Here is an 11931-nt window from a genome sequence, read left to right on the forward strand (position 1 = left end):
CAGACACTTTTCTCCAAAGCAACTTACAATGGATACTATGTAGTGTTACTAGCCCACACACCCAATTCACCAAGGTGACTACACCGCTAGATACACCACTTGCGCTGGGTCACTCATCCATACATCAGTGGAACACACTTTCTCCACATCACCCACACACTATGGGGAACCTGAACAGCATGTCTTTGGACTGTGGGAGGAAACTCACATGGACGTGGAGAGAACATGCAAACTCCACACAGACTGAGCGGGGATCAAACCCACATTCTCTCACACCACCCAGGCCCTGTAAGGCAGAAGCACTACTTGCTGTGCCACCGTGCCACCATGCCACCCCTATATTGTTAGCAATTTGGTCACCCCCAACCCCAATCCTGTTGGTTCCACATTGAACAAACACAGGAAGTCCACTTTGGTGAAAAAAGAAACAGTCACCTTATTGGACCTCTGTCCTTCAAGATAAGATAACATACTTTCTTGTCACCGTATCCAATACAAGAAAATTCCATGTGGCAACCCCCAGAAGAGCAGCAGCAGAAAGAACACTTGAGACAGACAAACAAACAAATAAGAATTCTATTGAACTTTGGAGTCCTCGGTCCTTAGCATCCATTGACGGTGGATGGGGGGAATAGTGGAGGCAGCTTTGGGCAGGGAGGGTGTGATGAGGCCACAGCTCTGGGAAAGAAGCTGTTCCTCAGTCTGTTGGTGCGGGATTTTATTGTCCTGAACTGTTTGCCAGACGGCAAAGATTCAAACGGGAGGTGCCCGGGGTGTGTGGTGTCCTTGATGATGACTTGTCCTTTCTTGTTATGTGGAGTTGGAAAAATTAAACTCATACTTTTTCACCTACTCAGATGTTCCAACAAAAAAAAACAACCCTTCTGAGAATCATGCAGTCAAATAGATCCTTGTGACGGTGTATTGCTGCGTTATATCACTTCACCTTCACTGGAGCTCCGGTGTTCTGCTCTTGTACTGCGGTGTTTCATTGTTGTTATTGTACTTTTTATTTTGACTCATCTTGTCAGTTTCAGTTTCAGTTTCAGGTTTATTGTCATAAGTACAAGTACCGGCGTGTTACGTGTACAAGTATCATGGAATTCTTTTTGAATGCTTCTCCAAAGACTATGGACAACGACAAAGATAATAGAAATACTACAGGAAACAAAACAATGACAGTGAGTAATGCAATAGCAATAACAATAAATAAGGGTAAAAATAATAACAATAATACCAGTAGACAGCCTGAGAATTCAGAACGTGAGAATGAGAATGAGAATGCTTAAAGTGACATTGTAATTGGTCCAGTGTGCTTGGGTGGGGCAGTCCAACTCTAGTTACTAAAGGTGGCACATTGGTGAGTGTAATACTGTATCTCAAATAATATCTATAGCATTTGAATACCTTAACAGATGTTTATAATCCAATCTTACATTCCGAAATAAAAAATTAATAACTGATCCCTGTTCCCGAGCAGAGACGCAGGTTTCCCCCGGAAACCCAAGTGCACAATTATGCAAATATTTCAACATGATTAAAACCCTCCATCGCCTAATGATTACCTAGCTTTTGCCTACCTAACAGACCCGCACAAGATTAATTATGCTGAAAACGTACATCCTGATGCAAAAACTTAAAGCAACTTGTTTGCCTTTTTGTTGCACTAAGGGAGTCTTAGTCTCCGACGTGGAAGATTGGTCTGTTTATCGTGTTTCTGGATGTCTGTGGCTCGTGCCCGAGACCAGCTCCACGCCCCCCCATCCCATCCCATCCCATCCCATCCCCCCCCCCGTCACGCTTGCCCGCCCCGCAGGTACCCACGGCCACCCAGAGCCACGTCCCTACGCGCCGCTCACCGCCCTCCGCTCCGGGCGCTTCTGCGGACCCGGGACTCCGCTGCATTCTATTCTATATGAGCGATCGTCTCCTCTCTCGGCTTTTTTTCTGAAGATCCGCCGGCTTGGACCCCCTGCAGCGGTCCAACAAAACACACAGGCGAGCGCGCGCGAAGAGCGAGGTGAGTGAAGAGCCGCTCGTTCGTTTCGCAGCCCGCGCGGACAGTTCGACGAACAAGCGGCAGTGGCAAAACGCCTCACAAATGGGGGACAAAGTTTGTGCAAACAGCTGAACGAAACAGTTACAACGCTTTAAATTCATAACGACGCGTTGAGACTGAAAAAAAGCCGTTTTAAGTGGTCGTTCGTTGGCGGGGCCGCTGGTGGTGGTTTGCGCGGCGGGCAGCGCACGACCTGTTGGTGCGAAGTGTAAACGGAGGGCGCAGGAGGAGCCCGCGCATCCCGCCGCTGTGGCGCGGGGCTCTTTTTTCGAGCAGCACCTTCACCTTCCCACGCGTGTAGGGCAGTAAAACGCACGTTCATCTGCGGCACTTTTCACCGCTGTCAGCCCGTTCGGATACTTTTATTGAACCTTGGGACCCAGTTGGGACGTGCGCAAATTGGCTGGCAAATGGCCCCTAACTTAAGGTGACAGGAAGTGTGGACAAACAAAGATTAAGAAACCGAACCTCAATTTGTACTATCGGGATGTTTTAGGAGGAAATAATTGTAAAAGTGTGTGGGGACAGTCCCACCTCCGCGGGGAACTTGTGTGTGTTTGTGTCCGTGTGCGGGGCCTCGTGTCTGTGTCCACAGCGCCGTGTCAGAACCTCGATTCGCCATTACGGAGAGCAGGGCGCCGCACGGACACGGCCGCTGCAAGTTGTGAAGCCCAGTCCCCCCTCACCTCTTCAAGTGCTTTTAGGTCACAGAAGCGAGGTTTTCGGAACCGATTTACCAATTTCGGCACAGTTCGCCTTCATATTATAACGCATTTAAGTTTAAGGGTAGCGGGTGCACTGTGGCGCGCGCTCCACATTCAGTTGTAACGGAGCTGAGGAGAGCTGATATAGCTCAGTGCAAATACACACACACACACACATTTTCAGAACCGCTTGTCCCATACGGGGTCACGGGGAACCGGAGCCTAACCCGGCAACACAGGGCGTAAGGCCGGAGGGGGAGGGGACACACCCAGGACGGGACGCCAGTCCGTCGCAAGGCACCCCAAGCGGGACTCGAACCCCAAACCCACCGGTGAGCAGGACCCGGTCCAACCCACTGCGCCACCGCACCCCCTGCTCAGTGCAAATAGTTGTGATTAATGTCTATATTTGTACGTAGTTTGGTGTTCCGTTTTGATTGGTTGGTTTGTTGTTCATGCACAGTTCATCACGAGGGGAATTCTGGGGAGTTCTAGGAGTGACCCCTTAACCGTGAGGCGTGGTTGGAGGGCTCAGGGTGACTTCAGGGGACACTCTGGTGTTTTGGGGCTCCCTTGTGTTGTATGTGGTGTCTTTGTTACGACTATTGCTTTTGTTAATGAAGTGGGTTTTAACTGTAATATTAATAACTTTTTTTCTAACTAAGTTGACGTTAAAAATAAAAATACTGTAAATAAAGAGAATGTTTCTTTTACAGTGAACCTGTTTCTAGTAGCTTTGTGGAGGGATGCTACAGTATCATGACATAACTGTGTGTAAAGTCTGCAGTGAAGCAGTTGAAATGTTTGCTTTTTTTAAAAAAAAAAACAATATTTCCATAGCAATACAGCACAACAAAAAAACTGGGCCATAACAATATAGAGACAAAACTATTTATTTATTTATTTAAAGTGTTCTTTCTTTCTGCTGCTGCTGTTCTGAGGGCTGCCACACAAAGTTTTGTTGCATTGCATGGAATGACAATAAATTATCTCATCTTATCTGATCTCATATCATCATTACCAGATAACATACTGGGAAAATGCAAATTCCAAAAACATACAGGTACATAACTTAAATGGTTACTACTTATATTTGGCAGGGCGGGTCATGTAGCACTATGTAAAAAGTTGCTAAATATTGACGTAGTGTCCAGTTCCAAGTTGTCCCACAAATCGAATGCCAGCTGTTCTTTCGACCTAGTCAATAAAATGTATTTTATATTCCAAAAAAAATGATCCTACATTCAGCTAAAATATGAAGTTTTAATTTTTCCTCAGACAAAACCATATTTTAAAATTTTCAATATTTATTTGTTTTTTGGCTGTGTGTCGTTTATCCTTAATTCATGATGTGGGTTCCTATTATTATTATTGTCTACTATTATCTATTATTGCGTCCCTCCAGCCGGGTGTCTGTCTCTGACACAGTGAATCTACTTGAAAATGATGTAACCTAATGTCTGTGTCGACGGAGGTTCTTCAAGGCTATCAGTATGAGCTTTTGTTGGTTGTTAGTCAGGGTGGCTTTATTGTCACGCTTTTGTCACGACAGGCCGAGAGAACTGGGACGGAAAGACCCGAGTGCGGAGTCGTTCGTCTGGAGTCAGAGGATCAGGCAAGTTCTTGGTATCGGGGACAGGCGGAGGGTCGGTCGATCGACGGTCAGGGTCAGAGCGGGAATCCATGGGCGAGGTCAGCAGACGAAGCGAAGAGTCGGTCGAATGGCGATCGGAATTGAAACGAAGATCCGTGGACGTGGTCGAGAAACAAAGCTAGGGGTCAAAACCAGAGAACGTGAACTGAGAACTGGAGATGCATATGAGCAAGGAGTCACAAGGAAGGGTGGTTGTCCCTGACGAGATTCCGCAAAGGTATGGGAGCTGAGGAGGGTCTTTTAAAGGGTGAGCAGTTCATCAGGTGCTGGAGCAGAGTCAGGTGTTGTCAGTTGTGGGCGTGGACTTAACAGCTTTATTGTCATTTTAACCGTATACAGCTGGTACAGCATACAGTGAAACAAAACAATGTTCCTCCAGGACCACGGTGCTACGTTAAACAACACAAAGCTACCGACACAGGACTGCATAAAGTGCATGTGTGCAAGATGTGTGCAAATAGCACAAGACAGTACAGTAATTACTAAACAAAAAACAATATACACAGTAAAAAACAGAAGATATTACAATATAACAATAAATATTATAGATAGAAACATACTAATTTGCAGCAAAAAATACAGTTGGTCAGTACAGTAGAACAGTGCAAAAAATTGCAAAAGGAGTGGAATGGTGTTCAGTGGAGTGTGTGTGCGTGCGTGTGTGTGTGTGGGCTGGTGTCAGTCCAGTTTCTAGGTATTGAGGGGTCTGATGGCTTGAGGAAGAAACACTTACATAGTCTGGCCATGAGGGACCAAATGCTTCGCTACCTTTTGCCAGATGGCAGAAGACTCGAGAGTTCGTGTGAGGGGTACGTGGGGGGTCATCCGCAATACCGCTGGCCTTGCGGATGCAGCGTGTGATGTGTCTGTGATGGAGAGAGAGATGATCTTCTCAACTGTCCTCACTATCCGCTGCGGGGTTTTGCAATCCGACACGGTGCAATTTCCAAACCAGGCGGTAATGTAGCAGCTCAGGATGTTCTCGATAGTCCCTCTGTAGGATGTGGTGAGGATGGGGGGTGGGAGATGGGCTTTCCTCAACCTTCACAGAAAGAAGAGACGCTGCTGGAGTTTCTTGGCTATGGAGCTGGTGTTGAGGGACCAGGTAAGGTTCTCCGCCAGGTGAACACCTAGAAATTTTCTGCTCTTGACAATCTCCTTGGAGGAACCATCAATGTTCAGCGGAGAGTGAGGTCTATCCGGGCTCTCCTGATCTCAACAACCATCTCTTTTGTTTTGTCCGCGTTCAGGGACAGGTTGTTGGCTCTGCACCAGTCCGTTAGCCGCTGCACGTCCACTCCGTATGCTGACACGTTGTTCATGATGATCCGACTGACTACGGTCGTGTCGTCGACGGAGTTGATGATGTGGTTCGAGCTGTGCATTGCTGCACAGTCGTGAGTCACCACACTGCTGCACAGTGCTCAGTGTGGTGGTGATGGAGATGCTGCTCTTGATCTGGACTGAATGAGGTCTCCCAGTCAGGGAGTCTAGGATCCAGTTGCAGAGGGAGGTTTCCAGGCCTAGCGGGCTCAGCTTTCCAATCAGGTGCTGAGGAATGATTGTATTGAATGGACAGCATTCGAGCGTACGTGTCCTTTTTGTCCAACTGGGTGAGGGCCAGATGGAGGGTGGTGGCGATGGCGTCATCTGTTGAGCGCTTGGAACGGTATGCGAACTGTAGGGGGTCCAGTGAGGAGGGCAACGGGGTCTTAATATGCCTCGTGACAAGCCTCTCGAAGCACTTCATGACAATGGATGTGAGTGCAACGGGGCGGTAGTTGTTGAGGCAGGACACTGAAGACTTCTGGTGGTGGCCTTGAAGCACGCTGGAACAACGGCGCTGCTCGGGGAGATGTTAAAGATGTCAATGAGAACATCTGCCAGCTGGTATGTACATCCTTTGAGCACTCTGCCAGGAATGTTGTCTGGTCCAGCAGCCTTCCGTGGGTCAACCCTGCGTAGAGTTTTCCTCACATCAGCCATGATAAGACACAGCACCTGGTCGTTGGGAGGAGGGGTGGTCTTCCTCACCGCCACGTCATTGTGCGCCTCAAACCGAGCATAGAAGTCGTTCAGTGCATCTGGAAGGGAGGCATCACTCTCACAAACAGGTAATGTTGTTCTGTGGTTGGCGATGACCTGGGTGTCCTTCCACATATGCTGCGTGTCACTGCTGTTCTTGAGTGGTTGTGGATTCTCTGGCTGTGTGGGTGCTTAAGTGTGTTAAATTAATGTTTCATATGCACATACAGGGGGTGCGGTGGCGCAGTGGGTTGGACCAGGTCTTGCTCTCTAGTGGGTCTGAGGTTCAAGTCCCACTTGGGGTGCCCTGTGATGGACTGGCGTCCCGTCCTGGGTGTGTCCCCTCCCCCCTCCAGCTTGCGCCCTGTGTTGCCGGGTTAGGCTCTGGCTCACCGCAACCCTGCTTGGGACAACTGGCTTCAAACTGTGTGTGTGTGTACACACGTATGCAAATTTTTGTAAAAATGACACTTATTTATTAACATTGCTGTAAATACCTTCAGCCGTTGGCTGTGCAGTACCGCTTAGATGTTAAGTAATAAGGGTAGTAAGGAATTTTTGTGGTAATGCAATTTATCCTTTGTTTCGGAAGCCATCTGAAGGCTCACTGTTAAATATGATTGTTTGGAATGAATATGTCTGTCCTGCTCCTGTTATTTTTAGCTCAGGAAAGTGGATTGAAAGCACAAAACAACACACTTGGAATGTAAACATTTTTGAAAATCCTTGTCTTTTTACATTTACTAATTTAGCAGACACTTTTCTCCAAAGCAACTTCCAATGAACTCTATTCAGTTATCAGCCCACACACCTTATTCACCAAGGTGACTTACACTGCTAGATACTCTACTTACAATGGGTCACTCATCCATACATCAGTGAAACACACTCACTCTGTGACACTCACACACTATGAGGGAACCTGAACAGCATGTCTTTGGACTGTGGGAGGAAACCCACACAGACACGGGGAGAACATGCAAACTCCACACAGACTGAGTGGGGATCGAACCCATGTCCTCTCACACCACCCAGGGACTGTGAGACAGCAGTACTACTCGCTGTGCCACCATGCAGTTCATTTATCCCTGCTTTTCATCCATTAAGATGAGGCTATTAAAGAATCACATGTGGCATTTATATCAAAATTTAACTAAAATGCACAAGTTATACACACACACATTTTCGGAACCGCTTGTCCCCTACGGGGTCGCGGGGAACCGGAGCCTACCCGGCAACACAGGGCGTAAGGCTGGAGGGGGAGGGGACACACCCAGGACGGGACGCCAGTCCATCGCAAGGCACCCCAAGCAGGACTCGAACCCCAGACCCACCAGAGAGCAGGACCGTGGTCCAACCCACTGCGCCACCACATCCCCTGTACAAGTTATAGTTCAAATTATATTAGCTAAATATATTAATATTTTATCAGCATCTTTACACTCAAGGTTCACATAGCTACCATGGGTTTTGGACTGGCTGCTAACAAAGTGTCACGGTAAAATGTCTCATGAAAACACCATGTGACTGGACAGCAGCCGTAAATCTCTGCAAGACTCCACATTTACTGTCCATTCATCGATTCATTACCAATGACCACTTGCCCAGAGAAGGTTTACGGTGATCCAGAGCGCATCCCAGAAGTACAGGGTGAAAGGCACAATATAATACTGGACATCAGTTCATCCAGTTACAAACACAGTCGTTCACTCACACGTTCACACATTATGTGCAATTTAGAGTCACCATTGTCCCTGAAACACATGTCTTTGGACTGTGTGAGGAAAGCAGAGCAGCTGGAGGAAACCCACGTGAACATGAGGAGAACGTGTGTTTACATGCAGGAACTCTTCTCCTATTTGGTCTCTGACGCTCTTCCTTCTTCTCAATGTCAGGTATAACAATCTGCCAGCATGCTTCGCTGCAGACCGACACCCCCCGCCCTGGTGCTTCTGGTGTTGCTGCAGGGGGTTGCCGTGGTGCTGCTGGTCGGCTGGTATGGAAACCTGCTCCCATCCATCAGGGCGCCGACACAGGGCAAAGTGCACGTGCTGCTGCTGTCGTCCTGGCGCTCGGGCTCCTCCTTCCTGGGACAGGTCTTCAGCCAGCACCCGGACGTCTTCTATCTGATGGAGCCGGCGTGGCACGTGTGGACAACGCTGCAGCAGCCGGGGGCCAGGGCCCTGCGTATGGCTGTGCGCGACCTGGTGCGGAGCGTGTTCCAGTGCGACTTCTCCGTGTTCGAGGCCTACACACCGGAACATCGCAACGTCTCCAACCTCTTCATGTGGAGTCACAGTCGCGCCCTGTGCTCGCCGCCTGCTTGCCCCCTCACGCCTCGGCGGGCCTTCAGCAACGAGAGCGAGTGCAAGCGGCGCTGTGATACGCGCGGCCTGCAGGGGGCGGAGGACGCCTGCCGCAGCTACAGCCATGTGGTGGTCAAAGAGGTACGCTTCTTCGATCTGGTCTCCCTCTACCCGCTCTTGCGTGATCCCGCCATTGATCTGCGCATCATCCACCTGATACGGGACCCGCGGGCTGTGGTCAAGTCCCGCGAGCAGGCGGTCAAGGCCCTCATGAGGGACAATGCGCTGGTGCTGGAGGAGGGCGACGCTGAGGTGATCGACACACAGTACCGCGTCATGCAGGAGGTCTGCCGCAGCCACGTGCGCATACACGAAACGGCCACGCTGAAGCCCCCGGACTTCCTGCGCGGGCGCTACAAGATGGTGCGCTACGAGGACTTGGTGCTCAACCCGCTGGATGAAATAGAGAGCATGTACAGTTTTGCCGGTCTGGAGATGAACATGCAGCTCCAGGAATGGATTTATCGGATCACCCATGGCAAGGGCAAGGGCACCAGGAAGGAGGCCTTCAAGATCACATCGCGCAACGCAAAGGATGTGGCCCAGGCCTGGCGCACCACTCTGCCTCACGACAAGGTGCAGCGCATTCAGGAGGTCTGCAAGGGCGCCATGTCCCTGCTGGGCTATCGGCTTGTAGACAGCAAGAAGGAGCAGGCGCAGCTGGACCTGGACCTAGTGGAGTCACGTAAGCACTACCGCTTCACCTGGCTGCCTCGCAAAACTACCACGCCGAGCAGGGGATAGGCTTGGGCCCTCCTGTCCCTGTCCCCCGAGGACCCCGCGGCCCTGTCTTAGAATTGATGTAGGTCTGGACGTCCCTAATGTTTTGTTGACCCTGTAGGCCACGTGGAAAATGGTCATTGACTAAAGGCACTTTTGATCGCTGATTTGCGGCGCCCTCTGGTGGAGGAGCACTGAGCTGCACTGAGCAGCCTGTCCTGCTCACCGCTCTTGTTCCATTGACTTGTTGTGCAGGATGCTGCTTGCCTGACCTCCAGACTCCAGATGTTTAAAAAGAAAAAGTTCACAAAGCGCACTCTTTTCCTGACATTACGTCAGCCCGGCGACGGGCAAGGAGGAACTCGCGCCTTTCAGCTGTTGTAGCATAATTTAAATATGTAGGATTAAGTACTGGTTTGGCAGATGTTTACAAAGATGAATGGATACAGTGACTTGTCTGTGTGAATTTGCTGGTGGGTATTTATATTCTGCTTTACTTTGTAGGTACATTGGGAGTGAGCAAATAAGATTTTAAACAAGTCCAAGTGAATTATATGTACTTAAAGGGAGGATACAAAGATTGCTGCATCCACTTTATTTTCCCATCTGTTTGTGTCTCAGCAGTTTTGCGTTGTTTGACGCTTCTCGAACCGACAGCATCTCCCATGTTGACAAGGAAATCAGCAAGTAATTAAATTGTTTGGTTAATGTATTGCACATTATGTGGTACTTACAGTATAGTTTACCGAATATTGGAACTGTAGAACAAAGCATACAGTTTATGATCAAAACACGGCCTAAGACTAATATCTGAAATAATTGCTGTTGTTACACTGTTACCTGTCTGTCCCTTTTGAGGAAATTGGGGAAACTAGTTAAAATGTGAGGCCTGTATGACTCCTCTTCCCTAAACTGTGTCAGTATGTTCACCCAAATTGTGGACGGGGCATCACTGGCATACAGTGCTTGATGTTGTGTTGCATGTTCTTACATACTGGTTTTCAGTTGCGCTCATCTCTCGTATAACGGTGTCCCATAAAATGAGAAATTTGTGCAAAAACTTGTGAAAATATAGTTTTTTTTTTTTTTTTTTTTTTTTTTTTTTCGTACAGCAGGCTTATTATTGCTTACCACAGCGTTTTTGCTTGGTTGTGCAGTTATCTGATTTCCAGAACAGGTATTTCATTCATTGCCTGCCATGTCCTTCACTCTGTACAGCACAAGGACACAATACTTCTTCTATAACAAAACCAACCACTGTACACAATGTCATACATCCTCACGCTGATGGCCTCCACCAATCACAGCCCTTGATTAAAGTTTAACACTGCAACTAAAATAGCAGATTCAGTATCATAATCGTCATTACTTATTTATTTTGCTGACACTTTTCTAATAAATGTCTTACAATGATTTACCCATTTATACAGCAGGGTAGTTTTTAATGGAGTATCACAGGGTAAGTGCCTTGATCAAGGCATGCTGATGCAGCAGGTAGCCCTGGCAGCTCACAGGTTCTGATCTTCTTAGATGGGCATAGGTTCAAGTCTGGCCCAGAGTTTGTATGTTCTCCCTGTGTTCACAACCCAAAGACATGTGCAGGAGAAAGCAATGGTGGACAACATTCGTACCTTCCTTTACCATGACAAGTATCAGTTGAATTTTACTCGACAGCACTTTATCTACCAGCCTACCTTGATGAACCGTGCTACAGTAGGAACAGGGATCAAACATTATTAGTGATGCAGCACAGCACCTCTTACAGCATAGTGTCCGCATGCTTTGCAGAGCAAAAGACGGGCAGTGACCTTTTCAACTTCATATCATTAATGTCCATGAGTACCCTGCTTCACACCTTATCAGTCTTATGTAGAACAGGAAGCTTAGTGATAATGATTAAAATTGTAATATTAAAAGACATGCTTTTACATGTTATTTTAGTTAATTTTAGGTGACCCAGGAACTGATTTATTTTCCTAAAGAAATAATTGCAATCCGTCCCCTTGCAACTGGAATTCATCTGGCCAGGCAGTTTTACTGAAGTAATAATCCTGTTATATGAGAAATGGGTATGTTTAATTTTCATGTATTTTCATGACTGGCTGTTCCACTGGTTACAGTAAATTGATGAATTCTTAGCCCTGGGCCCTGGAACCGTTTAATTTTATCCAGTGATAGTTCTTCTCTTAATAAGCCTGAAACATCCTTGAATGGAAATGGTACACATTTTTCCGTGTGTAATTTTAATTTTAAAAAAATTGTCTTGTCATGAAATGTGTTTGCAATAAATGTCTTGATTTACACAATGATTTTTAGTGCAATTTTTTTCTTTTTTTTCATGAAAATGGATGCAGTGCTCCCCGGAGCAAAACATGGAAGTCCATTTTCTAGCCTTTTCCCATT

The 11931-nt window shown here is 47.6% G+C and overlaps 1 protein-coding gene across 2 annotated transcripts; it reads left to right on the plus strand.

Moving 5' to 3' along the window:
• Positions 1–1806: 1806 nt before the first annotated feature.
• On the plus strand, positions 1807–11721 carry chst6 (carbohydrate sulfotransferase 6). Of its 2 annotated transcripts, none has more exons than XM_018739236.2 (2): positions 1807–2020; positions 8338–11721. In XM_018739236.2, exon 2 carries the CDS (start codon positions 8356–8358, stop codon positions 9550–9552), a length of 1197 nt encoding a protein of 398 aa, XP_018594752.1. In that variant the 5' UTR covers positions 1807–2020; positions 8338–8355; the 3' UTR covers positions 9553–11721. The 2 variants fall into 2 exon arrangements, with proteins under 2 accessions (XP_018594752.1, XP_018594751.1); XM_018739235.2 differs by lacking the exon at positions 1807–2020 and adding an exon at positions 3620–4378.
• The last annotated feature ends 210 nt before the right edge of the window (positions 11722–11931 follow it).

The sequence above is a fragment of the Scleropages formosus genome, chromosome 7 (assembly GCF_900964775.1).
Source record: "Scleropages formosus chromosome 7, fSclFor1.1, whole genome shotgun sequence".
Taxonomy (NCBI): domain Eukaryota; kingdom Metazoa; phylum Chordata; class Actinopteri; order Osteoglossiformes; family Osteoglossidae; genus Scleropages; species Scleropages formosus.